The sequence below is a fragment of the Theropithecus gelada genome, chromosome 7b, assembly GCF_003255815.1.
Source record: "Theropithecus gelada isolate Dixy chromosome 7b, Tgel_1.0, whole genome shotgun sequence".
Lineage (NCBI taxonomy): Eukaryota > Metazoa > Chordata > Mammalia > Primates > Cercopithecidae > Theropithecus > Theropithecus gelada.
Genome location: NC_037675.1, coordinates 92,680,849 through 92,708,673, shown reverse-complemented (window position 1 = coordinate 92,708,673; position 27,825 = coordinate 92,680,849). Strand labels below are relative to the sequence as shown.

The following is a 27,825-nucleotide window of genomic DNA, read 5'->3' as shown; positions in this document are numbered from 1 at the left end:
GACTAGAGTGGATTTCTGTCATGATGCACATGCTTCTATCATCCCCAGCCCTGCGCCAAACTGAGAATTAGGTTCCAGCTCCTGAGCCCCAGAAACGATTACCATGGTCATGAGCATCATCGTCCTGACCCCACGTGCACATGGCCAAACTTCCCAGACTGGGGAAGAACATCCCAGCCCACGTTAGGGAACCAGGGACCGCTGGGGGTGTGTGGGAGGGCTGGCTATGTCCTAAACATCTACTTCTAACTAGGAAGAACCACTGGATTGGAGCCAAAGCCTTAGTTAAACTCATCAAACCAAAGAAAGAGGGTTCGAGGGAACGCTTAAAATCCACCATGGACAGCCCTCCCTGGCAGCTGGAGTCCCCAGACCCCGCCTCGCCGGCGGCCTCTCAGCCTCTCAGATCACAGCCCGAGAACTCCGACACCCCCCCACTGGCCTCCAGCTGTACAGAAGAGCGCGACGCCCACAACGGGTCTGCGGGGAAAGGTAGGGGCGGCCGCCCTGGCCGTGGTCGGGTGAGGAAGGGGGTGTCCTGAAGGGTCTCTCGCCGGTGGCTGTGCACGCCTGTGCAGGAACGTGCCGGGGGTGAGTGACTGCACATGCACCTTCTGCTTAGGTGTGTAGAAATGTCAGCATGGTGACCGTTTTGTCCCATAATGCTTTTGTTATTTTATTTTATTTTATTTTATATTTTATTTTACTTTTTTTGAGACAGAGTTTCACTCTTGTTGCCCAGGCTGGAGTGCAATGGTATGATCTCAGCTCACTGCAACCTCTGCCTCCCAGGTTCAAGTGAGTCTCCTGCCTCAGCCTCCTACGTAGCTGGGATTACAGGCGCCCACTACCACGCCTGGCTAATTTTTTGTATTTTTAGTAGAGACGGGGTTTCACCGTGTTGGCCAGGCTGGTCTCGAACTCCTAACCTCAAGTGATCCACCCGCCTCAGGCTGGTCTCGAACTCCTAACCTCAAGTGATCCACCTGCCTCAGCCTCCCAAACTGTTGGGATTACAGGCGTGAGCTACCACGCCCAGCAGCTTTTGTTATTTTAGAATGAAAAGCATCATTCATCATGTAGCCAGGCAGATATTTGAATATCCAAAGCTGACATTCGTGCAGGTACCAAAGAGACAAGCAAGGAAGCTTATTTTGAGGTTCCCTCATATGTGCCAAAGATTTGTAGTAAGCCGCTTTGTGCAGGGAGATCCCAGGTGCACTCAACACATTCTCCATGTATATAAGATGTCCTGAAAGCCCTTGGGTGATTCATCTGTTACCGCTTTGAAAGGTGGGTTACGACTTCTTCAGCCTGATCTGGCCTTGTGTCCCACCAGCCATAGGACACCCGGTGCCTTTTCCCTCAGGGCTGTCCTTTGGAGTTTGCCAGAGGTTGTGAAACAAGAACAGGGTTTCTAGTCATGTATGCTGGATTTCATCACCTCTCAGGAGACACGAAAGCTGTACAGTTACTCTATATACCACGAGGCAATCAAACGGTACAGGGCCACCACTTTGAATTTGTATTATGCTCTTGCTGAAAGAGCTTTTCTAAATAAGAATTCGATTTTTGTACACACACATGAAAGGAAAATAGGAGCAAGATGAGTTGGTTATGACAATGTCCGTTTTGTCACTGTGGCCACCTGGCCAGTGGTGACTGAGACACCATTGAAACTGCCTCCTAATTTCCGAGATGTTAAAGTATAGGGGAAAAAAATGTGTCTTAGAATCGATTAGACACAGCATTTACCTTACACATTGTTAAATTTTCAGCTTTACCTTTAAATACCATTTTGGGGGGATTGTTTATCCCAAGTCATTTAAATTTTTACAAAGGATACCAGGACTTTCTGAAGACCCAGCCTATGCCTGAGACCCATGAGGTCTTGGAGGCAGAGGATATAGCACTGAGGACCAGCGACAGGCTACCCTCTGAGTGTGGTGTGTGCACAAGCCTTTCAGGGTGGCACATTCACAAGTACCTGTTGTGTCTCCTTCAGATGCAAAAAAAAAAAAAAAAAAGCCTGATGCAGTTACTCATGCCTATAATCTCACTATAGTCTCAGCACTTTGAGGGCCAAGGCAGGAGGATCACTTGAGGCCGGGAGTTTGGGACCAGCCTGGGCAACACAGGGAAACCCCCATCTCAACAAAAAAAAAAAAAATTTTTTTTAAATTTAGCCAGGCGTGGTGGCACGTACCTATAGTCCTAGCTGCTCAGTAGACTTGAGCCCAGGAGGTCGTGGCTACAGCGAGCTATCACTGTACTCCAGCCTGGGCGACAGAGTGACACCCCATCTCTAACAAAAATAATGTTCACGCACCTTATTCGGGGACTAATACTGTCATTCTTTATGGGGATGAGATTAGATAGCGTCAGCACCATAAGACAGGGTGAGAAAAAGAAAAAAATTAGAGGACTCATGTGAGTAAACGATAAGCTTAACTTTTTTTAATCTAGAGGGGTTCTGTTGCCTCAGGTTTTTATATTGGCTCCTGTTTAATTTTTGGACGTTTGTCATCTCAACTTGTATTACTGTTTAAGTGGAATTAACTAGAATCAGTCTGAGTTAGGAAAACTTTCAGAGAAAAAAAATGCTTGACTGGTCCAAAGCGATCCATGAGCGAGCAGGTCCGTAACCATGGTCACGATCGCTAGCAGCCACCATGTCTTGGGTGCTCCCTCTGGGTCCAGCACCCTTTAACTACTTTATGTGTTTTATGCATCTCACTGACTCCTAACGACCCTGTTGAGGCAGGTGAAAGTGGCCTCCGCTTTGTAGAGCTGAGAAAGTGAGGCTCAACAATGTGAATGAAACCCTTGCCTTGGGTAAGTGGGACCCAAATTCAGGTCGACCACACTCTGGGGCCTGAGCTCTTAACTGCGTGCACTTAACTGCATGGACTGCCTCCGGGTAAAGCTGTTTGGGTCCCTGAAGATGCCGAACAAGAGCCTAGCCCTGAACTGGCCGCAAGGACACCAACCTTGAATGAGTTGGTCCCTTTTTCTGTGGTGTGAACCACTGTCGCCACCAGGTGGTGCTGTGGAGGAAGAAATAATGGAAATCCTGGCATCAACTTTAATCCTACATCAGAAATTGGTTAGGTTGATTAATGTTAATAGAAGACATGTTTAAGAAGTTAGCCCAATTGTCTGCTTTGTTAAGACACTGTAATTTAAAGGCTAAGGAGTGGAGGATTGGAGTGGAGGATGTATATAGAAGATCTAAAAGGAAATCATGATTCTTGATTTTGAAGGGTTTTTTAATATGCAAAGGAGATATTTAAATTATTTTAAAACTCGTCCTGCCAAAAGATTATTTTAGAGATACAAAATCATTAGTGAATACTTCAGGTAGAGTATTTGATTACAGCGCCCTGAAACGGATCATTGAGTGTTCCCAAAGTCTTTGGGTGGGAACGGGAGGATAGTGTGAGCTGAGCTGTTAGGGACCCTGTCATTAAAATGGATGAGTAAGAGAAGCTGGGCCCTAAACTAATAAGCATTCGTACTTAATAATTTGGCACACTGAAACTGAAAAATCATCTAAACCTTGGCCCCTTGGGCAGTATGTAATTCTCTTCACGTGCTGAGGAAATAAGTTATTGGCATTCAGGTGCCTTTAAATTAATTGAGTCAGAGCACAGATGATTCCTGAGCCCTGATTCTGGTCTGAGTACTGTGTACTGTTTTCATCTTTCCTGGGCAAGATGGGATTCTGATTTCTTAAGTACATTTAGCTAATTTCAATTCATTTGTCATTATTGTTCATTTCATTTATTTGTGTTTTCTTTTTTCCTTCCTCCTTTGGGTTATCCAATTGGTAACAATTTAGCACCTCCGCGCAAAAAGAGTCCCTTTTTGAAAAGCAAAAACAAGGACAAAGACAAGTCTCCAACGACCCACCCAGCTCTCTCTAAACGCCTGCGGTTCTGGTCTTCCTCCGACATCCCATCCTCTCCTAACGAGCCTGTCTCTTTCTCCGACATTGGAGATTTCTAATCCCTTTCCTTTATCATGTGTCTGCATTGTGTATCCTCCTCCATTTCCAAAATTCAAACAAACAAAAAAAGCCAGCGTCTAAAAGGCCAGATGGCCGATAGCGGACCCCTCCTCCTGCCCCCAATTTCAAGCTTAAAGTAGCCAGCGTGGATTCTGATTTCAAAATAGAAGATGAGTTGTCACACTCCCTGGATCGTTTCTTCAGCACAACACAGTTTTAGGGGGAGCCTCAGGATATACGTGCACATGTCCTTGGGCCAGGATGTCCGTACTAAGTAAGTCGAGTGGCCGTGCCCCTCTCCCGTCTCTTGCACCTGCGAGCTTATGTTTTGCCCGTGTGTCAAGCAGCACTGGCGGGTGGTTGCTGCACTTTCTAAAATATACAGCCTCTGTCAAGTGAGGGGTTTTTTTAAGACTTTATTTTTAAGCAGCTAAATTTAAAACTGCTGCCCTTCTCTCCTCTTCCTTTGTCAGAGCACTGAATTGTGGGCCTTTTCCGGTAAGGCCGTTATAAAATATGTTCTGTTTTGAAGGATTGATTGTTCCGTTCAGACATTTTGACTAATTGGATTGATTTTGCCAGCCAGAGTTCAGCCCAGAGTGAAGTTTTATGACTGTGCTGTGGTTTTCTGACATCTTGGATGCTGAAGTTAAAACAGCAGGAGACAGAAAGAACATCAGCACACAGATCATGCCTCGAGCAGGGGAAAATGCCAGCCGGCCCGCGAGGCCGTTACCGGCGGAGCATTTCCTGTCTCCAGCCATCCCTGGACCACCTCCGTTATTTTTGTCATATCCTGATACCATCTATATGATTACCTACAAAAATATGATTACCTACATGTTTTCCCTTACGTTGATTCACAGTATGTAGTTAAATGTATTAAAAGGAAAGATTAGTATCAGTCCTGTAAGTGGAAAACACAAGTATCATCATAAAAACAAGGTAATCGTAAGAATAAACACGTAACTACTAAAATGTGAGAGTTAACGTGCCACTGACTTCATCTCATGAGCCTCGCTCTGGGAACCTGGGCTACCGCGGCGCCGGGTCCTCCAGACCTGTCTCCTGCACACGCTGTTGGAATTGTGCTTTCTCTGTCCGCTGCTCATGCTAACTGTTCGTTCATCTCCGCCTCCCCCGTGGATCCTTGTTTTAGCTTCACCTGTAGGATGACCTGTCCCGATTCATTCCACCTGTCCCAATTCATTCCACCTGTCCCACTTCAGGCAGACTTGAGTCTTGCTTCTCATCAAGGTTATCTTTCAGAATCCACATTTCCCCTTGACTTCAAATCATCAGCTCTGGGCGCTTAAAACTGCACAGTGAACCCAGACTGGGAGTGACGGGGAGGGCAGACAGCTGCACGGGTGAAGAAGCCGAACTGCAGCAATGAGTCCTGGCTCTGGGTCCATGGCCGTCGGGGCACACGGAGTGGGACGCTCTGCAGAGTGCTTCGTCGGCTCTTAGGAATGCCAGCCGTGTTCATTTTTATCTTGTGTTTGGAGAGCCTGTCCTCTTTCCTGTGGGATAGTTGGTCTTACGGACTGTATTTTTTTATGATTTTATATATGATATGATTTAATTTAATTCTGACCAGCTTTTGTTCATGGTAGAAAAGTTAGAGATTGCAGAAAAGCACAAGATACAAGGTAAAGATTTTCTTGCAGTTAGAGATTAAGGCTTCCCTTTTTGAAAACACAGAATATTGTGAGGTTAGCAATAAACTTCTATTTGAAGTCCTTAGTGAGTCCAGTCGGCAGGACCTTCGGATCCTCAGCTGCAGGTTTTGGAGCTGGCAGACATCTGTTAGGATCTTTGGAAGTCAGGGATTCGAGTTCCAGACAGTGTTACACAGGAGATGTGTCCTAGAGTGAGTATGTGTGACTTTTACCAGCAGTTTATCCCCTCAGGGGCTCCCTTTGTTTCCTCCCAGCCTCTCAGGGCTGGCAGTGTGACCCCAGCATTAGAGCCAGAGCCATCCTCAATGGGGCCTCCAACACCCGCCTGAGGCCAAGCCCTCTCGCCCCAACCTGCCCCACCAGGCCCCTTTTAAGTCACAGCCCGAGAGCTGTGGCAGCCCCGCTTTTGTCTCTGTGGTCCTTGTGCCCTGCTGCCCTGCTTCTAGGCCATGGTGTGGTTGTCCACAGGGCACAGGACTTGGCAGCCTCATTTCTCAATGTCCTCTTCTGCCTCAGGCCCTGGGGATCCAAAACCAAAGCGAGGCTCCCCGCACAGAGGCAGCCTTGACCGCACAGATGCCTCCACCGATCCGGCCATGAGGTCCTGGCCCTCGGAGCTGGGCTCCCGGACCTGCTCAACTTCAGCCACCACTACAGCCCCCTCCAGCTCCACCCCCATTGCCCGGCACCCGGGCCGCACCAAAGGTGAGTTGCGAGCCCTTCCAGAGCCATGAGCGTCAGGCCTAATGTCCCTTCCGAAGGCCCCAGGCTCTCGGAATTCAGAGGAGTCGCTCTCCTCTCAGTCTGATAGGTGGTGAGCAAAGGGGTGAGGCTGCTGACAGGCTTTGGTGGCACAGATGCGGCTGTATTTACCAGCCAAGGACTTTGGGCAGGAAACCCTCCAGAGGCCTAATTGCAGTGGGGCCTCAGAACCCACTGCCACCACCAGCATTCAGAAAGTGAAGGCACCAAATAGCTCCAGAAGGGAAGGGAAGGTGGGCTGAGAACCAGAGTTTGGGCTAAAACCAGGCAACTGCCATTGCCCTACCTTGGTAAAAGTTTGGAGTTTTTTTCTCGAGAGAAGATAAATTATATATTTTAAATTTGTGTGTGTGTGTGTGTGTGTAGTTTAAGTTTTTTGTAGAGATGTGGTCTCATCATGTTGCCCAGGCTGGTCTCAACCTCCTGGCCTCAAGCAATGCTCTTGCCTTGGCCTCCTAAAGTGCTGGGATTACAGGTGTTGAGCCACTACACTGGGCCAAGAAAGGATAGAGTCTCTGAACTGGAAGTTCACTGACACAGTTGAGGCAAGTGTTCTGTATTAAAATCAAATGGGTTCAGTGAAGGATTTACGAACTCCCTGTTTCCAGGGTGCCACGAGTTCACATCTTTAGGCATGAGATTAAAATATTCTGAGTAATCTCATTAGCCTGAGAGAGTCCCAGCAGAATGGCTCAGTCAGATCTTACCAGGTGACACTCAAATCAGAGATAAGAGAAATGATTGCACCCAAGAAACAAGAACAGGATGCTATAAAAAAAGCAACAGGGAAGGGAGGAGCATTTGGGAATTTAAAATATGCAAAGAGAAAGGAAGAGATAATGCTTAAAACCGAAAAGGGCATTCCCCTTATAATATAAGAGACAGGGAAATATCCAGAGAAACAGATGAAGGAGTTGAAAGTGATTGCCTCTGGGGTGTTAGAAGTCTGAGAGAGCAAGAAGGGGTTAATTTGCATAAATAAACCCACCCACCTGACTCTTGAAGCCATGGGCGTGCAGAACCTTGAGTCTGATCAACAAAACAAAGCAACAGAGACAGGGTCCTGACCTCAAGGGACACTCAAACTCCAGATATCCATTGCAGGTGAGCATGTCACCATCTCCAAAATGGAGACCCCGTTGTCATTTTGGAGGGGATCCAGGGTCTGCTCTCGGGTAGAAACTAGCAGGATTGAGGCGTGGGACATTTCCAGTTCTCAGGGAAAGGCCGAGTGCTTGATGGCCTGTGGTTTCCAGGTGTGTTTCTGGTCAGGAGCTGTTGGTGCAATGTTTAGTCCCCAGGAATTCAGCCTGTCCCCTCAAGGGGTAGATTCTGATTTTGCCTCTTTTTTTTCCTTCTTCCTCCTGCCACCTGAAGACAACTTGACTGCTGAAAGCGAATTGCTCTCAGGGCTGGCCTCTGAGGCTGGAAGGGGCCCCCCAGGATACTCAATATTCAGCTCTTTTTATATCATCCTTAGGCCAGAACACACCTTTGGTCCACATGTCCCAGTCACAGCAGAGCTGGAAGAGTGATTTAAAGGGGATGGGAATCGGGAGTGTCAGGGTTGCTCAGCAGGAGAAATAGTGAAGGGGTAGGAGAGGAAGGTCCCAAAGGCAGCACCTGCACACCACGCCCTCATCCCAAGAGCTGGAGCTGCTGGGATCCAGGTGCCAGGCGAGGTGGCGGGGTTCCCTGTGGATGAGGGATGTTCCGTAACCGTGACTCACCAGCCTCATTTTCACCTTAGCCTATAACTCAGATGACAACCTCTGCGAGCCATCCCTGGAGTTTGAGGTCCCCAACCACAGGCAGTACGGTGAGTAGGGAGGGTGCTGCGTCTGCGTTTCCAGACTGGTTTTTATCCACGGTACCTTTCCTTTAAGCTGAGTCCTGTAGGGGAGTCCAACACCAAATGAAGGTGGGAATGGGGGACCCATTCTTCCTTCCCCTCCTCAGGGGGCTGAGCATGTAGCTTCTACTTACATACCTCCAGTGGTGGGGAATTTGCTGCCTCCCAAGCATCACAGTTCTGGAAGCACTGACTTTTCCTCTTCATGCCTTCAAGCACCCTTCCAGGTTGGCCAGGAAGTTCCAGTGGCTCAGGTGGGGAGCATTCATTTCAAGAAGCTCCCTTACTGTCTTCACTTGGCTGCGGTTGCCCACAGTAGCTCTGAGGCATATTTAGTCTTGGAAATTGTTAGAAGCACTTGTCATTTGATTCGGGCATGTTATAAATTTCTGCAGAAGGGAGGCAGTAAACAGTACCTGCCTTCTCAGAAATTAAAAGCTGCTTTGCTTTAATTTTTGAAAAGCAACCCTAGAAGTGTGAGAAAATAATCCTAAAAAGACCCTTAGAAGTATACATCGATTTCAGTTTACTTCTGAAAGGCTTGGTAAGTGTAGGAGCTGGCATCACCTCCTACCCCTATCCACGGTCTAATGATGTTGACATTCTTACAGTCTTCTACTTGAGTAAAGAACTGTAATGAGGCCGGGCGCGGTGGCTCAAGCCTGTAATCCCAGCACTTTGGGAGGCCGAGACGGGCGGATCACGAGGTCAGGAGATCGAGACCATCCTGGCTAACACGGTGAAACCCAGTCTATACTAAAAAATACAAAAAACTAGCCGGGCGACGTGGTGGGCGCCTGTAGTCCCAGCTACTTGGGAGCCTGAGGCAGGAGAATGGCGTGAACCCGGGAGGCAGAGCTTGCAGTGAGCTGAGATCCGGCCACTGCACTCCAGCCTGGGCGGCAGAGCGAGACTCCGTCTCAAAAAAAAAAAAAAAAAAAAACTGTAATGAAACAATTGAATGAATGGGAGTCTTACATCTTTACGCTGAGTGGAGGCTAATGCAACAGGAGAAATCTGCCTCGTGTGCTGGGGGCATCTCCCTGAGCAGCCAGATTTGTGATCAGTCAGCTAACCATAGGAGCTTTTTTCATAAATGTTCTGTATCCTCTAGCTTCTCTGAGGAAAAAGAAGGGAAAAGGACTTGCGTTGCAGTACTTGAATAAACAATGGTGCTTTCAGACCGTTGATTGCTATCACCGTTTCCTTGTACCGAAATTTACTTCTTTTTTAAAGAGAGATGTGCATTTGTTTATTTCACATTGTCACTGCTCAGGGAGGGGACCGATTCTGTTTTTAAGCTATTCACTATCACCAAGTATGTTTTTGGCTCAGTTTCAAACATGTTTGCTAGCAGGTGTTTTCTGGACAGCTGCTGTTTGCAGAGCACCTCAGCCCTTGGAACCAGGTGCCCCGTGGACCCGGGAAACCTGAATGAACTTGCGTTGGTGGCCTAGCAAGCAGAGGAACCCCAGGTGTCTCTACAGGCTCCTGAGGTGGCTCAGCTCAACGCCTGCTGGGTGCTGGGGGTTGCAGGGACAACTGAAATGCCATCCCTGCCACGGGGGTTCATAGCACAGCAGCATGGACATGTTCGCTCTCGAGATAGGGCCGCTGGAGGAGTGACCCAGGAGAGGCCTGCGGGCCCTGGAAGGGATGGCCTGCCCTCTGTAGGGAATGGTGCCAGCCTTCCCCAAAGTCTGCAGTGGGGTGGCATGGCAGAGCCACACTCAGGCAAGCACCCACTGTGACCAGGAGAGCAGGTGGGCAGGTGCCCTCAGCACCATAAGCCTTGATTTTCTTCCTTTGGGGCAGATGTAAATTTAAGGCAAAGGACACAAACTGAAGAACAGCAAATATCCAGGAGAAGGGAGTGCCCCCTTCCGTCCCAGGCCCCTGGCACCTGCTCCCTGTGGGTCTCCTGACGTGACACCTCACTGGTTACAGGTACACGCACTTACACGTGCACACACATGGTCCTGAACAGCCCTCATCTTTCTTCCCATGGCCTCGGCTGAGGCTGTCCGCATGTGTTCCAGAAAGCTCTGTGCGGTAATAGAGGAGGACCCCCCCTCCCCACCTCAACCTCTGGTTCACCCAGAGCAGCCTTGTTTTGTCTGCCCTCTATGCTGGCGTTCTGTGTGAGATTTCCTCTGTGGAGTTGTGTGAAGCGGCAGCCCCAGGCCTCCTACATGCAGAAAAGCAGAGATGTCATCTGTTGGTGGCTGCTTGTTCTGTGCCCAGCACTCTGTTGGGGAAGCCAGGCTTCCTCACTGGAGCGCAGACGGAGTCCCAGAGTTCCTCCTTCCTGAGGGCACTGGGCCTAGCTTTGGCACAGGATTGTGTTAGTGCGTAGTTTTTCTCAGATGGCTAATCTGGGATATACCTGCTCATTGGCTTTTTGATTTTAACACTGCCATTTCCTTTCAGTGTCGCGGCCAAGTAGCTTAGAGAGCAGTAGAAACACATCCAGCAACAGCTCACCTCTTAACCTAAAAGGTAAGTCTTCTGCTGCTGTGTGGCACAGTGGCTCACGCCTATAATCAGCACTTTGGGAGGCCCAAGCAGGTGGATTGCTTGGGCCAGAGTTAGAAACCAGCCTGGGAAACATGGCAAAACCCCATCTCTACAAAAAGCAAAAGATTAGCCAGGCGTGGTGGCGCATGCCTGTGGTCCCAGCTACTCAGGACGCTGAGGTGGGAGGATCGCTCGAGCCTGGGAGGTCAAGGCTGTAGTAGGCTGTGATTGTACTACTGCATTCCAGCCTGGAAAACAGAAGCGAGACCCTATTTTGGTGGGCGGGGGGAAGTGTATTGGTGGTTTGGCTCTGGGCTCATATTATTATAATTTTTAAAATACATAACTAGGGGTTTCAAATACATTCTGTTGCATTCAGAGGCCACACTGTACAGTTTCAGGCACAGACTGGGAGTTAGAATGGGTTGGGGTTCAGCTCCCTTCTCCCCCGAGCAGCACTGAGAATGCAGGCATGTCACAGGTCTCGAGTCTCGGTTACTTGTAGAATGGGGAGAGTAACACTAGTTCCATTCTACTGTGGCCACAGAACAAATCTGGAGGATTTTGATTCTTGGAACATGTGTAGTTTGTGTTAGGCACAGAATGTGGTCTTTCTTCATGAACCTTCCCTGTACATTTGGCCCCTCACATGTAGCAGGTGCTGAATAAGCTTTGAATACATGAATGAACGAGTGCTAACAAGGGCAGTGCCTTGCAGCCAGTAATAACTTAAACTTTAGCAGAAGCTTTCCACTTTTATCTCAAGGTATTTTGTTTTTAAAGGCAAAGTGAAATTCAAAAGGAGTCCGAAAGATTATTTAATAGACTTTCAGCCTGGTGGGAGTAAGCCCTGGGATTTTGGGCAGGGGTTTCTCTCTGATAGTTTGGAGTGGGCCAAAGGCAGCACGAAACCTCTAGAAGCCATCAGAGGGCTGCCGAGACTGATGAGGGTCCTCTGTCTCCTGCCTGGACACCCAGGCTCCTCCGAGCAGCTCCATGGCCGGTCCGAGAGCTTCAGCAGCGAAGACCTGATCCCTAGCAGGGACCTGGCCACTCTGCCCCGGGAAGCCAGCACACCAGGACGCAATGCCCTCGGCCGCCACGAGTACCCCTTGCCCCGGAACGGGCCCCTCCCACAGGAGGGTGCCCAGAAGAGGGGCACAGCTCCTCCCCACGTCGGAGTGCGGCCCTGCTCGGCCTCCCCCAGCAGTGAGATGGTCACCTTGGAGGAGTTCCTGGAGGAGAGCAACCGCAGCTCCCCCACCCACGTGAGTGACCCGGACACAGACTTGGCCCGTCTCTCTCTCTCTCGCTGTCTCTGCCTGGCTCGGGATCATAGCTGCAGAAAGGGATGGGGTGGGGGTGGCAAGGCCTAGGCACAGAGCTGGCTTGGACATGAGAGGCTGACTAGAGCACTAGCTGGCAAGTCACCGCAAGCCAGCCGCCAGCCCCTGACCTTGGAGGCTGCTCTTCCCTGGGTCTGGGAGGTGAGCCGGCAGAGCTTGTGGCCGGCACCAAGGGTGCGTGGCCAGCATCTGACTTGCAGGGCTAGGGTCTCACGCTGGGTTTCATGGCAGAGCTCTGAGTCCTCGCTTACCCTGCATTTTCTCCAGCAGGGGCTGGCAACCTTTTAAGGACCTTGAAAGGGCCAGAGAGGAATGATTTTAGGCTTTCTGGGCCTCACAGTCTCTGTTGTAGCTGCTCAACTCTGCCCATTCAAGAAAGCAAACACTTGATCCTATGTCAGTGGATGGACATGGCTGGCATCCAGTAAAGCTTTACTGTGGACACTGACATTTGAATTTCATATGATTTTCGCATGTTGTGAAATACGTTTTTACAAAATTTCTTTTTGACCAATTAAAAATGTAGCAACTGGCCGGGTGCAGTGGCTCACGCCTGTAATCCCAGCCTTTGGGAGGCCAAGGTGGGCAGATCACCTGAGTCCAGGAGTTTGAGACCAGCCTGGCCACCATCTCTACAAAAACTACGCCCATCTCTACAAATAAGCAGAGTTATAGAGACACCTGTCTCTACAAAAAATACAAAAATTAGCCGGGTGTTGTGGCAGGCGCCTTTAATCCCAACTACTCGGGAGGCTGAGGCAGGAGAATCATTTGAACCCAGGAGGCGGAGGTTGCAGTGAGCTGAGATTGCACCACTGCACTCCAGCTTCGGCGACAGAGCGAGACTGTCTCAAGAAAAAATAAAAATAAAAATGTAGCAACTATTCTCACCTTGCAGGATGTACAAAAACAGGCAGCTAGCTGGATTTGGCACCAGCTCTGCAGCTCCTCACCCTGAACACTGCCTGTTGACATCCTCCTGCCACCTCTATAGGTCTTCATTTAGCTTTTTGGAAGCTGCACATACATCTTTAAAGTGCTCCCTCTGAATTTCGTCACGTGAGCTGTTGGGTTACTGAGTGAATGTAGTTCATTGTCTGCAATTGAGCCCTTTTGAGGATTCTTAAAACTTCAGTCTTTTTTAATCTTTCCATCTCACTCCCCTTAAAGAAACACATTTGGACTTTGTCTAGCTCTCTGGTAAACCCTGTGACCTGCATTACTAGGACACAGTGACACAGAAAAGCAAGTATGTGTTTGATAGATATTTATTGAGCACCTACTATCTTACGTTAAGCAGTGTGCCTGGTGCCTGCTCTTGAAAAACAAAGCAAACCAGTTCATCAGTAGGTTCTTTGCCTGCATGCGCCGTGCCCAGCTTTGCAGTTGACACAAGAGAAATATGAAACATGGCCCTGGCCTTCCTTCACTTAAATATTTCTGTCTCCCAAGCACTTACTCTGTGCAAAGAGCTGGAAGAGCCAAGCTGAGAAAAGCAAAGGAGGGCCTGCGCTCAAGACGTTAGCGGTCTAATGTTGTGGTTCTCAAACTCAGGCGTGCCTTTGAATCGTCTGGGGGCCTTGCTAGACCACAGAACCCATTCCCTGAGTTTCTGAATCAGTGGGTCTGAGGTTGGGCTTGCTGACAATTTGCATCTTTATAAATTCTAGATAATGGTCTTGCGGCTGGGTAGGCACCATGGTTTAAGAACCACTGGTCTAGACCAAGCGGTGGCTCACGCCTGTCATCCCAGCACTTCGGGAGGCTGAGGTGGGCGGATCACTTGAGGTCAGGCATTCGAGACCAGCCTGGCCAACATGGTGAAACCCCATCTCTACTAAAGATACAAAAATTAACTGGGTCATGGTGGCAGGCGCCTGTGATCCCAGCTACTCAGGAGGTTGAGGCAGGAGAATCTCTTGAACCTGGGAGGCTCAGGTTGCAGTGAACCGAGATTGTGCCACTGTACTCCAGCCTGGGCAACACAGTGAGACTCTGTCTCAAAAAAAAAAAAAAAAGCTGCTGGTCTGATGGCCTGAACAAGAACACTCCAGAAATTGGGGGGCCTGCGGCTGGAAGGCTTTCCTTCTCAGTCTTTTTTTGTTATATGCCCCTTATGATGGTTTCCTTTCCCTTTGGAGATGTTGGCAGGCAGGTCCTGAGCGAGGAGTGGGGCCCCTCCCTGCTCAGCTCAGACTCGTCCTCACAGTCCCCATTTCCTATTCCCTGTACTGTTACCTTTCCATTTTTAGCTTCAATGAGACCAACACAGTCTGGCTGTAGCAGTTTCTGTTGAAAGCGGATGCCTGGCATGCAGCGAGCCAGGCCCCTCTCTCTGCCTGGGATATTTAAGCCCCTATCCCTGACACACCTGACTTCCCTCCTGGTACCCCTGACGCACAAAGCCCCTAATGTACACAGGGGCTTCCCGTCCCAGGGAGATGACAACGGTATGCCCACTGCGCCCTCACTCTCTGGGCGTCGATGATGCAGGGAGGGAGTGTCGCAAGATGGGGCTCCCTGTGTGGCCAGGGAGGGTGGGTATCCACGGCTCTGAGGTGTGCAGGGAGGAGCCTGGTGGAGTGGAAAGCAGCTCTGAGCCAGGCAGCCGCAGGCTTTCATCTGGGTCTGCCTCTCTCTGGACGTGTGACCTGCCAAACCTCCATGGCCTGCTGCTTTGCCTTCACACAGCCTTCCAACAACCTTGCAGGGTCGTTTTGAGAATTAAATGACTTTCTTTGCAATTATACATGTGGTTCCTGGAACAGCACGTGGCCCCACAGGTGATGAAAGGTACCTGTGGATATCACGGGTCTTACTGGACACCCACCCAAGATGTGTAGCATCAAACTAGCATAAAACAGCAGATGCATCTCTGTCCAGTGGCACCATGTCCAGATGTTTCTGGGGGACAGGAGTTGCTGGCAGGTGCAGATGGCTCCTGAGCTACCAACCCACCTTCTGGCTGACACCCGCCGGCCTCTCATCCCCCATGAAGTCACTTCTCTTCCTCTTCATCCATGTCAACCTCAGGAGAAGCTGTGCTTGCAGAAGGCTGCAGTTCCCTGAGCGGGGCCATAGACCCTTGCCTCCATGGCTCTGCCTGTTCCCAAGGTGGTGGCAAAGGACAGCTGCTCCCTGGGCAGGGGAAGCAGAGCCTGGGCGGCAGCTTAGCAGGAGCAGAGTGGCGGCTGGGCCGTCCCAGTGTCTTCATTTCCCTGTGCAGCCCCACCATTCCCCCTTCTGGACACTTACAGACTCCATTTGTACCTCTCTGTCCCCCCCCCCCCCCCCCCCCCCTTCTGCCTCTCTCTTCGCTTTCTCGGGCCCAGAGAGAGGTCTGAGTGGCAATGAAGGTTCCGGCGTTTCAGGAGCTGCTCTTGTTCCTCTTGCTCTCGGTGGCGCAAGGTGAAGTCCTTATGATGTCCCGGGGTGACCGGGGAAGGAAGGCCCTGCTCATACCCGCCAGGGTTCTAGTTCCTGCTGTGCTTGGTGGAAACCAGACAGACCAAAACGGTCAGCTGTAGTCGGGGTTTCTGGGAAGCTAACTCACTTTGTAGGAAGCCATTTCCCTCTCTGGGTCTGTTTCCTTATTTGTGTAAAGTTAGGGGGCTGCCTGGGGGGAATCTGGAGTTCTTTCCTGATGGTCCCATGCTGCCTCATCCACCCTCACCGTCCAGTCCCAGGGCTGGTGTGTGTGGCGGGGGTGGCACATGTGCCTTGGAAAAGGCAGCCAGGAACTACAGTCTCAGCCATGTGGGCTGCTCAGGGGGCGTCCTGGGTGGGAGGAGGCTTCGAGGACTCGCCCAACCCTCATGCCCACCTCCACCCTTCACTCTCTTATCCATAGGACACTCCCAGTTGCCGGGATGACCTGCTGAGTGACTACTTTCGAAAGGCCAGCGATCCCCCAGCCATCGGAGGCCAACCAGGACCACCTGCCAAGAAAGAAGGGACCAAGATGCCCACCAGTTTTGTGGCCCCCACCGTCAAGATGGCCACCCCCACTTTGGAGGGGAGGCCGCTGAAGCCCGGGCAGTATGTAAAGCCAAACTTCAGACTGACTGAGGCCGAGGCCCCACCCAGCGTGGCCCCACCCAGCGTGGCCCCGAGACAGGCCTTGCCTCCCCAGAGCCTGTCTCTGGGCAGACCCCGGCAGGCTCCGGTGCCCCCAACTTCCCACGCACCTGCCAGCCGCAGTGCCTCCCTGAGCCGGGCCTTCAGCCTGGCCTCAGCTGACCTTCTCCGGGCCAGCGGGCCAGAGGCCTGCAAACAGGAGTCCCCTCAGAAGCTGGGGGCTCCTGAGGCCTTAGGGGGCAGAGAGACAGGCAGCCACACCCTGCAAAGCCCAGCACCCCCCAGCTCCCACAGCTTGGCCCGGGAGCGGACCCCACTTGTGGGAAAGGCTGGCAGCTCCTGTCAGGGCCCAGGTCCCCGCAGCCGGCCGCTGGACACGAGGCGCTTCTCCCTGGCTCCCCCAAAGGAGGAAAGGCTGGCCCCCCTGCATCAGTCTGCCACAGCCCCCGCCATTGCCACTGCAGGTGCTGGTACTGCTGTTGCTGGCAGTGGCAGCAACTCCCAGCTCCCACACTTCTCACCTGCTGCAGCCCCGGCTGCCAGGACCAAGCCCAAGGCGCCCCCACACTCGGGAGAGGTGGCCACCATCGCCCCCGTCCGGGCGGGGCTCAGCCTCTCAGAGGGAGACGGGGTCCTGGGGCAGGGCGGCAGCGAGGGGCTCCCGGCCAAGAGCCCAGGTCGGTCTTCTGATTTGGCTCCCCACCCCGGCCGGGTCCCTGAGGACTGCAGTAGAGGGAGCATGTCCAAGAGCACTCCCGCCTCCCCGGAGCCAGGCGGGGACCCACAGACCGTGTGGTATGAGTACGGCTGCGTGTGACTGTCTCGTGGTTGAGCTTGCAAACCTGAAAACTACTGACACGCCTTCTGACTCTCACGGCCTTTTCTCCTGCTTGCCTGCGGTGTCAGGAAAGGGTTTGGAGTGAGGAAAGGGGTTCCCATGCATTTCTGCTGTTTGTTCTGTGAATGGAAACACTGTGCCAAGTCCCAAGAGGATTACGCTTCCAGGTGTGTAACGTGTCTTCTGTGTCTGCCGCTTCCAGTAGCTGATATCTTTGGAACAAATCCACGTCAGCATGGGGACAAATTAGGATGCAATGACAAACTGACTTCCCCCAAAGCAGATGCGTCTCCAGTATGTCCCAGTAGAACACTCATTTGCAATGTGTTGAGCTCCATTAAGCACACACACACTCACACAACAGGCTCACAAGGCTCAGGCCTGGCGGGTTGAAAAGCCCACTCCCTCTCCCAAAGGCCATTGGATCCCAGGAGAAGCCCAGACTGGCGATACTAAGGTCTCCAGGGCCTTGGGCAGACCCCAGAGGCAGGCCTGCTGGTAAAAAGTGAGAGTGCTGCTGTTCCATTCCTGGGTTCCCAAGCACTTCCCTTTACCCCAGGACCCAGGGCAGCCTGCAGGGCAGCTGGTGGTGGCCTTGGCCATTTGCCCCCAGCCTCCAGCTGGCTCCTGAGCTCTGCACCGGGGGGTTTGGGGACCACACAGCTACCTGCCTTCCTAGATTTCCCTGGCTCACTTTTCTGCAAACACTGGATCTGCCAGGCCTGGGGATTGGGGGGCAGGACAGAGGCCCCCATCTAGCCCCCTCCAGGCCAGTGTGCACAGTGCACCGAGGAGTCACCCGCACAGAGCGAGGTGCAAGCTTGATGTATAACCTGGCTGCAGCACACGACTTCCCCAGTCTCAGATGGGGTGTTGATTTATTTCTGAGTAACTTTTTGGGTATAGAAACCAATTTTTTTTTAATATATGACATATATATGTACACACTCATGTGAAATATGTATACTTTGGGGGGGGGGATCTATTTATGCTCCAGTGGGAGTCCCTCTCTTCTGTCAGGAATCTCACCTGCTGCTTTGTGTCTTTGGTCAGATTCCTGACAATTTAGTTTCCTGTTGTAAAGGTGCTTTTCCTGGGGTGAACTAAACCTATTGATTTTTTTTTTTTTAAGATTTTTTTCCCTTTTGATTTAATATACTGAGAAAGAAATGGGAGACTTTTGAATGTTAACAAGATCCATTTTAGGAGTGTTTGGGGTTGTGTATTAAATAGCCGTTCGTTCTGGAACTCAAGGACAGGATTGTAATAAAATGGAATGGAACCGAAGTGCCTTCTGGCTTTCCTCACTGCACGTTGTTAGCATCAGGTGGGCCTCTGGGGACTTACGGCTCCCTGCGCCCCTCCCTCTGCACCCTGGGGACCCTTCCTCCACAGTTGGAATCCGCCACTTTCCTTGCCACTAGGCGGGGGAAGCTTTTACACGTGCAACCAGAGACAAATGTGAAGGACAAAGATTTCTTGTCATGTGACAGTGTTCCACCCCCTCCCCAGGTGTGTTTAAGTTCGCATAAATTGAATCCTGTTTTATTTGTTTTTCTAATGGGTCCCCACCACCGCAGGGGGCATGGAATGGGCTGGAGACCAGTCGGAGCAACATAGCAAGACATTGTCTACAAAAGACAAAAATTAGCCAGGCGTGGTGGTATATACCTGCAGTCCCAGCTACACAGGAGGCTGAAGATAGAGGATCCTTTAAGCCCAGGGATGTCAAGCCTGCAGTGAGCAGTGATGGTGCCACTGCACTCTAGCCTGGGAGACAGAGTGAGGCCCTGTCTCAAAAAAAAAGAAACAATAATAAGATAAAATAGCAGGGTGTGGTGGTGCGCACCTGTAGTCCCAGCCACTAGGGAGGCTGAGGTGGGAGGATCACTTGAGCCCTGGCAGTCGAGGCTGCAGTGAGCCAGGCTTGTGCCTCTGCACCCCAGCCTGGGCGACAGAGCAAGACCTCATCTCAAAAATAATTGAAGAATCCCATTTTGCTATGGCGTTCATCTCATGTCGTGACAGGACCTCAGCTTGCAGGGGCTCCTTGTGATTTTCCCAAGGCTACTCAACCAGTAAATACTGGATCTGGAATTTGGACCTTAGGGGCTGCAGATACTGAAATCGGATGCATGGTGGGGAGGAGGAAGAGAGGGAAGGAGGAGGCATGAAAATGACCACGCCTGACCAAGGTTCTTCTGATGTTTTTCTGTCCAGCTGCTGCCTCAGTGTCTCCTTCCTTCCCACAAACCTATTTTTTGGCTCTCTCCTCTTGCCTCCTTGCCTGTTCTCCCCGAGGCTCTGCAATCTGTCCTTGTATCTGGCCACTCCGCAGAAACTGCCATCCATGCTGTTTTGAGCCAGACTGAGTGGCGGCCACCCGCAGTCTTCATCCTGTGTGGCCTTTGCAATATTTGACAGCTGGCCAGGCACTTCTTGGCACCCTCAGCCTCTGCTGCACGCTTCTCTGTCCCTCTGGGACAGATCTGTGCTGCCTGCTCCTTTGTCCCTTCATTCATCCCTCCCGGGGACATCAGGGCTGCGGGCAGAGCCCTGGATTCTGCCTCCACCACTCCCCTGTCGTGTATTCCCCCTTCAGGCCTGACCCCACCCTCCCTACGCGGGGAACGCTTGTGGAGGTGACCTCCAGCCCAGCGTCTCCTGACCTTCAGGCTGGGACTGCTGCCCTCATCAGCCCAGTTTCACTGTTCCCAGGACCATCTCTGCAGCCTCAGGGGCCTGAGATTCGAGCTGGACCCTTCCTTTCCTCACATCCCACATTTCACAGGTCACATCCTGGACCTGAGGGTGGGGCGGGAATCTGGGCCCCTCCCCTCTGCCGGTTGTCTCTGCCCTAGGTCACACCCTCCAGCCGACTGGTCTGGCTGCCTCGGGCTCTCCCCTTACTCTTCCATCCACTCCAGCCGGCTTTTGGTCCCATTGGTTCCACAAGAGAGCTCCTGCCAAGGTCACTAATCCAGAGGCAACTTATCGGCCCTAGTTGTCATTTCTCAGGAGGTGCCCTGACTCAGGGGACCTTCCTATTTAGAACACTCCCCTCCACATTGGCCACACTTGTGAGCAGCAGGAGGTCAGGCATAACCAGGTCCACACACCAGTGTGTCTTTCCACAAGGTCAGACTTTCATTGACGCTGTTTTTTTCTTTTCTTTTCTTTCTCTTTTTTTTCTTTTCTTTTCTTTTCTTTTCTCTTTCTTTCTTTTTCTTTCTGTTTCTTTCTTTCTCTTTGTTTCTTTCTTTTTTCTTTTTCTTTCTCTCTCTCTTTTTTTTTTTTTTTTTATTTTGAGACAGAGTTTTGCTTTTGTTGTGCAGGCCGGAGTGCAGTGGCGCAGTCTTAGCTCACTGCGTCCTCCGCCTCCTGGGTTCAAGTGACTCTCCTGCCTCAGCCTCCCGAGTAGCTTGGATTACAGGTGTGCACCACCATGCCTGGCTAATTTTTGTATTTTTAGTAGAGATGGGGTTTCACCATGTTGGCCAGGCTGGTCTCGAACTCCTGACTTCAGGTGATCTGCCCACATCGGCCTCCCAAAGTTCTGAGATTACAGGCGTGAGCCACCACACCCGGCCTCTTTTAGTTATTTTTAATTGTACAATAAGTTATTTTTGACTGTAGTCATCCTCTTGTGCTATCAAATACTAGGTCTTTTTTTTTTTTTTTTTTTTTTTTTTTTTTTGAGACAGAGTCTTGCTCTGTCGCCCAGGCTGGAGTGCAATGCCGTGATCTCAGCTCACTGCAAGCTCCGCCTCCTGGGTTTAAGCAATTCTCCTGCCTCAGCCTCCCGAGTAGCTGGGACTACAGGTGCCCGCCAACTCGCCCAGCCAATTTTTTGTAGTTTTAGTAGAGACAGGGTTTCACCGTGTTAGCCAGGATGGTCTCGATCTCCTGACCTCGTGATCCGCCCGCCTCAGCCTCCCAAAGTGCTGGGATTACAGGCGTGAATACTAGGTCTTATTCTATCTATATGTCTGTTCCCATTAACCATCCTCACTCCGCTCCCACCCCATTACCCTGCCCAGCCTCTAGTAACCATCCTTCTACTCTCAATCTCCATGAGTTCAGTTGTTTTCATTGTCAGCGCCCTCAGATAGGTAAGGACATGAAGTTGCTCTTTCTGTGCCTGGCTTATTTCACTTAACATAATGAGCTCCGGTTCCATCCATGTTGCAAATGACAGCATCTCATTCTTTTTTATGGCTGAGTAGTACTCCGTGTATATGTGCCACATTTTCTTCATTCATCTGTTGATGGACACTTTGGTTTTTTCCGCATCTTGGCTGTTGTTAATAGCAGAGTCAGCAATGTGGGCAGAGCCTTTGGTGGGAGATGCTGGGTGCTTATCACGAGTGACGGCAAGATGGTGTCAGTTGAGATGGTCATTTCAAGCTGCTGAAGTCTTGCTCCTTTTATGGTCACAGAGTCTTCCAGTGAGAACTGATAGTGGAGGAGCGTGCTTGGTTATGTCGTTATCTGGCTGGATGCAGTCTTTATTGATCAGGTAAAACATGCGGTCCCTGTTGGCGAAGTGCCGTATTAAATGTAAGATGGAGTCTTTTTCTAAGATGGAGTTACTTATGTCGAAGGTGCTCTATACACACACCCAGCCCTTTGCAGACTAGGTCCTCTCTACAGGCTCCCCTCAAGGCACACCCAGCCCCCTGATCATACTTCATCAAGCCCAGGCATACCCATGACTTTAATTACCACCTATTCCCAGAAGGCCCAAACTTGTATCTCCAGCCCCTGCCTCTCCTCCAAAAGTCCAGATCTGGATTTCCAACTTGCATGTCCCAAACACATCTCAAATTCAACATACCCAACACAGCTCACCATCCTCCCCCTCCAAAGCGAGGCCTCTTTGTATTCCCTCCTCCCCACACCTGCCCCATACGCATCCAGAGGATGCTGGCCTTCCCCTCACTCTCCCCTGTGTCCTGTTACTCTATCAGCTGCTTTCAACGCTAAGACCCTGCTCACCTCCACAGCCAATCCCAAGCCACAGCCCCCTTCAGCAGTACCATGGGGCCCTGTGGCTAAGAGAGCACCCCGGATCATGCCCCCTCCTGAGTTCCAGGGCCCCACCCTCTGCGTTGGTGTGGTGTGTGACCTCTTGGCTGGGAAATACCCAAGTTGCAGCTGGATATTTTTTTTCCCTCTGAGACAGGGTCTTCCGCTGTCCCTCAGGCTGGAGTGCAGTAGTATGACTACGGCTCACTGAAACCTCAAGTGATCCTCCTGCCTCAGCCTACTGAGTAGCTGGGACTACAGGCACATGCCACCACACCTGGCTAATTTTTTATTTTTTGTAGAGACGGGGTCTTGCTACATTGCCCAGGCTGGTCTCAAACTCCTGACCTCAAGTGATCCCTCGACCCTGGCCTCCCAAAGTTTTGGGATTACAGGCGTGAGCCACCACACCTGGCCAGAGTTTGACTCTTTATCATCAGTAACAATTTACAAATAATAAAACATACAATAATAATTATTGTAAAATCCACACAACCAATTGATTCTTGTAGAAAGTTCATTGATTTTTTGCCAAACGGGTGTATTTGTAGTCAACCTGTGCTTGCAACTAACAAATGAGCGTAGCTCCAACACAAACGTGGTTGGTAATTTCTTTTATGTTAACATGTAATATGAAAGGGAAACAAGTCAAAGATGTATGTCAGAACTTCACTGAAAACATGAGTAACTGTTTAATCAAGTAGTTTCTGAATGCTGAAAATATTTCCTCAATTTTTTATACTATTCCCATTATAATGGCTATAGATGCAACACTCTTTTTAAAAAATTGAGATATAATTTACATACCATAATATTCACCCAAGACATCTTCTCTATTATTATTAAGTCTAGAGACACTAGACAATCAAAAAAACATAAATCAAGCCCAAGTTTATAACATTTACCAATTTATGTGGTATAAGTACTCTCACCATGGCCAATGTCAAGCTGCCAGCACTGAACACATCACTTAACACGGAACTGATCTCAATCTTTGAAATTAAAAAATCTCAATTTTTTTTTTTTTTTTGAGATGGAGTCTCGCTCTGTCACCCAGGCTGGAGTGCAGTGGCACAATCTCAGCTCACTGCAACCTCTGCCTCCTGGGTTCAAGCAATTCTCTGCCTCAGTGTCCCGAGTAGCTGGGATTTACAGGCGCCTGCCACCACACCGGGCTAATTTTTCTATTTTTAGTAGAGACAGGGTTTCACCATTTTGGCCAGGCTGGTCTTGAACTCCTGACCTCATGATCCACCCGCCCCAGCCTCCCAAAGTGCTGGGATTGTACAGGTGTGAGCCACTGCACCCGGCCTCAGTTTTTTAAAAATTGAGATATAATTTGTATATCATAATATTCACCCAAGACATCTTCTCTATCATTCTTAAGTCTAGAAACACTAGACAATAAAAAAACATAAATCAAGCCCAAGTTTATAGCATTTACCAGTTTCTGTGGTATAAGTACTCTCACCATGGCCAATGTCAGGCTGCTGGCACTGAACACATCACTTAACACAGAACACATCACTTAACACGGAACTGGCCAAGGAAGCTCTTGGCCCCTAAGCATTCCCTGCAAAATCACTGACATGAGGCAGATTGATTAACAGGAGAAAAGGCAGACAAATTTAACAGGTATACACGAGAGCCTTCAGAATAAAGACTAGACCCACTCCAGTGAAGTCCAGAAACTTATATACTGTCTTGAAGTTCCAGACAGAATGGGGGCTTGGGTCCTGGCACAACAGGTTATGGGAGAGGGAGAAGAATTCTATTGAGGGGCTATACGTGATTACTAGGGAGAATGATTGGATGGGGAACAGCAAGTAACTTGTAAAATTATTTGGAATTTATATGATCCTTGGAAACAGTCACTGTCTTGAAAAAGGGTCTGTTCAGATGTGGTTACATTCTGAGTCTTCTTTGCTGTAAAGAGTGACGAGATAACGGGGTGAGAACAAGAACAACTGTTGCCCTTGGTGATTCAGTCCTTTCTTTTTGTAGATAGGGGAAAAGTTTTTTCCAGTTTATTGATCTCTAAGGGTGTTGAATTCAAAATACTCATTATACCAGGGAGCCATATTTTGGCGTGAAATATTTTGGGATTTCCTTCACCAGAAAGAGAGGTACCTCATGATCTGATACCACCACCATACAGATACAGTAGGTGTAACCTGAAAGCATGGGTAAAAGTAAAATAATTAGCAAGTGGGGAATCTTGAGTGTTCCCTTTGCTTTTCATGTAAGTTACCTGATGGTAGGTTTACATAGGTTAATTGTTAATGATGGCTGTGCTGAACAATGGGCTTGCAAAATTCCTGGAAATTCACGGATGTGCTTTCACAAGCCAGCACAGGTCTGCTCGGCACAGGGAGCACCACCTCTTAGGGATGGGCTGCGGGGAAAGAGTCTGAATGATTGAGCAGAAGTAACTAAAGGAGAAGAAGGAACGAGAAGAGAAGAGAAGCTGGAGGCTTTGCGGAGCTGACCGTCCTAAGGTGCATGCAGCTATGCCAGCCTCTGGCTGTCTCCTAGGCCATTTCTCTCATTTCTGCCCTGCCAGCCCCAGGAAAGGCCTCAGAGAGAGGGGTACCAGGTGTGCAGGATGGTCACAGGGATCCCATTACGAAGGTCTGTTGAGGCAGGCCCAGTGGCAGGCTCAGAGGAGAACAACCCAGCCTCCTCAAGACTCAGCTGCCCCCAAACTCAGCTCTGGAAGAGCCTAGGTTGACAGACGTGGTCTTCCCGCATAGGGCACAGAGAATGGCTACTCAGGCTTGTCTGGAGGCTGGGAAACTGTCCCGGCTTCTCCCTCACCTTCCACCCTCCCTCCTTGCCCTTCTCCAGAGACAGCAGAAAGAGTCCGCCAGCGGAATGATAGACCCCAGGCCCGGGGGCAAGCCCGTCCTCTCTCCATCTGTTTAGGGTACAGTGGTCTCCACCGGGCAGAGTCCATAGCCCGAAGTCAGGCGCAGAAATGTCCCCTGTCCAAGCTCGGGCGTTTTGGCCCAGCCCCACGAAGTTGGGTTCATCGTGTCACATCTGAGAGCAGAGGCAGAACCAGCTACCTGCTCTCCATCTCCCCTCCCCCCCAGAGACCACAAATAGATAGGGGCAGGGACCCAGCCAGCCTGGCCGCGGGGAGGGAAACCTGGGCCCCTCGAGCCCCTGGGGGAGGGAGGTACCCTAGGAGCTGTCCTGGGAGCCGCACCCTCCCCAGGCCGGTGGGGGGTGCAGGTGCTCTGTCCCGTGGTCGGGTGGGCAGCGGAGCCTCCGCCTCCCGCTCGAGGACCCCGCACGGCGAGTGCCGCGCCGGTCCCGCCACGCCCCGCAGGCGCCGTCCCCGCTGCCACTCCCTCCCGCGGGCCCAGCTGAGCCGCGGCCGCGCTTCCTGCACCCAGGACCCGACAGAGGTGAGTGCGCCGGGCGGCCGGGGCGAGGGCTGACGGCGGCGGCAGCGCGGGGACGCACCGGGGAACGGCTGACCTTCAGCGAGGGCGGCTCCCCGCCAGCTACCGGGGTGGAAGATTCAAATCCGATCTGTGGGATAAAGGCGTTTGGGGGAAGTGGAGCAGGAGAAGGACTGGGGTAGGTCTCTGTGCTAGGAAAGGATACAAATGGATGGGGCTCTTGAGGCCCAGGGACTTCCCACCCTGAGGGTGTCATGGAGTGGTGTTTGGGGGGACGCCAGGCCAGAGGGGCTCCTTTGCCCAGGGCTCCTGGGGTGGGGGCACATCTCAAAAGTCCAGCACTGTCCAGACCCACTGAGGACATGACCTTTCATAGCTGCAGCTGAGGCACTGAAAGGAGCACTGTGGGAGGAGTCCAAGGACCCGGGCCCAGGCTGGAGGTCTGGGCTCCGTGGCATCCCTTAAAGCCGGGGAAATGCTATTCCACCCTGGCCCAGAGAGAGGAGAGAGGTGAGAGGAAGAGGGAGGGCACACTAATATTTACTGAATGTCCGCCTGGTGCCAGATACTTCTCACACAGTATTTTGTTTAACTGCCTCGTTTTGTCCTTCCATCTCTTCCCGCATTCATTTATTCAGCAAAACGGGCACTCTGCTGGGCTTTGGTCTGAGCTGGAGGGAGCTGCTCACTGCCCATGTAACTCACACTCTACATGGGAAACAGACTGTAATTCAGAGTGACCGGTGGGAGGTCTGCACTGCTTTTCCTTCTTGCCCAAGATGATCAGAATCAAACTAAGTGGCCCCCAGCAATACACCCCTGGACCAATGAGAAGGCCCTAAGCCCCCACCATCAACATTCAAGGGCCCCTTCTGTATCATACACACCAGTCACTGAGAGAAGTCCTAGGGATACCCTCTTAGTCGCTTTTGGGTTTCAGTCCAGAATCACCTCTTCCAGGAAGGCTTCCCTGACTTCCCGCCCTCCAGACCAGGAGCTTTTTACTTTGGCACCCGAGGTGTGGCTCCTCCCTGCCCATTATCCTCCAATCATAGCTGTTATCAGAATGTTGTTCTTGCTGTGTTCATTCTGGTTTTCCCTTCTAATCAGTTTCAAAAAACCTCAGCGCCCTCAAGTTCCATGTCTACTATATACATAATGTTTTCATTTGAATATTTTACCGTGGGAGCTGGATTACCGCGGGACCTCTACTCAAAAAACGGAAACTCGAAACTTATGTCTTACCATCACTATTTTCAGATTCCATCTGTGCTCCTCAACTTCCTGGGCAGAGTTCATCATTTCCAGGCCCCTGTGGTACAAATTCTGTTACCTCCGATTGAGCCCTGGGGCTCCTGACTGAGGAGAGAGAGCAGATAGTAACCCACCTTCTAAACAAAGTAGCCCCATTTCCAGCTCTCAGAGACTCTCAGAGCCTCCAAGTGTTCTCCCTCTAACCCCAGTTCCTACTCGCCCCGCCCCGGTTCTGGCTGTGTGTTGTGGGGTGGAGACTGCGAGGTGGTGGGGTCTGCTGTTGGTGGAAGTCCTGATTAGGGAGTAGAGTCAGGCCCCACCACGAAAGAGGACCTGGACCCAGTGGTCAATTCCAGGACAAGGGGGAAAATCCCACTCTTGGTTCTATTACACAAATGCATTATTTTTAAAAAGGAAATTGTAGTCTACTTCCAGAAATAGAAAAGTCAGTACCCCTTCCCACAAAAAGAAGGTAATTAAACAAATAAAAGCAAGGGACTTGGCAAATAAAACAAATAAAAGCAAGGAACTAGGCAGCAGTGTTATTAAACTTTAGCACCTGTGAACATACCTGAGGCCTGCTCTCTAGACTAAAAAAGGAGATGAGCAAGAATGAGAGTGGTGTTAAAGACATACTAGCACCCACATGAGGCTTTCTCCTTAGTGTAGTAGACAGATTCAGAAAGGACTGGGGTCGGGCATGGTGGCTCACACCTGTAATCCCAGCTTTGGGATTACTCCCACTTTGGGAGACCAAGGCGCAGGGATCACTTGAGGTCAGGAGTTCAAGAACAGCCTGGCCAAACATGGTGAAACCCCATCTCTACTAAAAATACAAAAGTTAGCCAGGCGTGGTGGCGCACGCCTGTAATACCAGCTACTCGGGAGGTGAGGCAGGAGAATTGCTTGAACCCAGGAGGTGGAGGTTGTAGTGAGCAGAGATCGCGTCACTGCACTCCAGCCTGGGTGACAGAGAAAAACTCCGTCTCAAAAAAAAAAAAAAAAAAAAAAAAAAAACCCCGGGGGGGGGGGCCCCCCCCTTAAACCCCC

The 27,825-nt window shown here is 50.8% G+C and overlaps 1 protein-coding gene across 1 annotated transcript in view; it reads left to right on the top strand.

Moving 5' to 3' along the window:
• The window catches only part of CCDC88C (coiled-coil domain containing 88C), a 148,487-nt gene extending 130,117 nt beyond the window's left edge, over window positions 1-18,370 (top strand). The window contains exons 25-30 of the mRNA XM_025391674.1: window positions 254-492; window positions 6,208-6,396; window positions 8,204-8,272; window positions 10,736-10,804; window positions 11,801-12,090; window positions 16,019-18,370. Coding sequence (XP_025247459.1) covers window positions 254-492; window positions 6,208-6,396; window positions 8,204-8,272; window positions 10,736-10,804; window positions 11,801-12,090; window positions 16,019-17,062 — 1,900 coding nt within the window. The 3' untranslated portion in view covers window positions 17,063-18,370. The remainder of the gene's footprint in view (window positions 1-253; window positions 493-6,207; window positions 6,397-8,203; window positions 8,273-10,735; window positions 10,805-11,800; window positions 12,091-16,018) is intronic.
• Window positions 18,371-27,825: the final 9,455 nt, after the last annotated feature.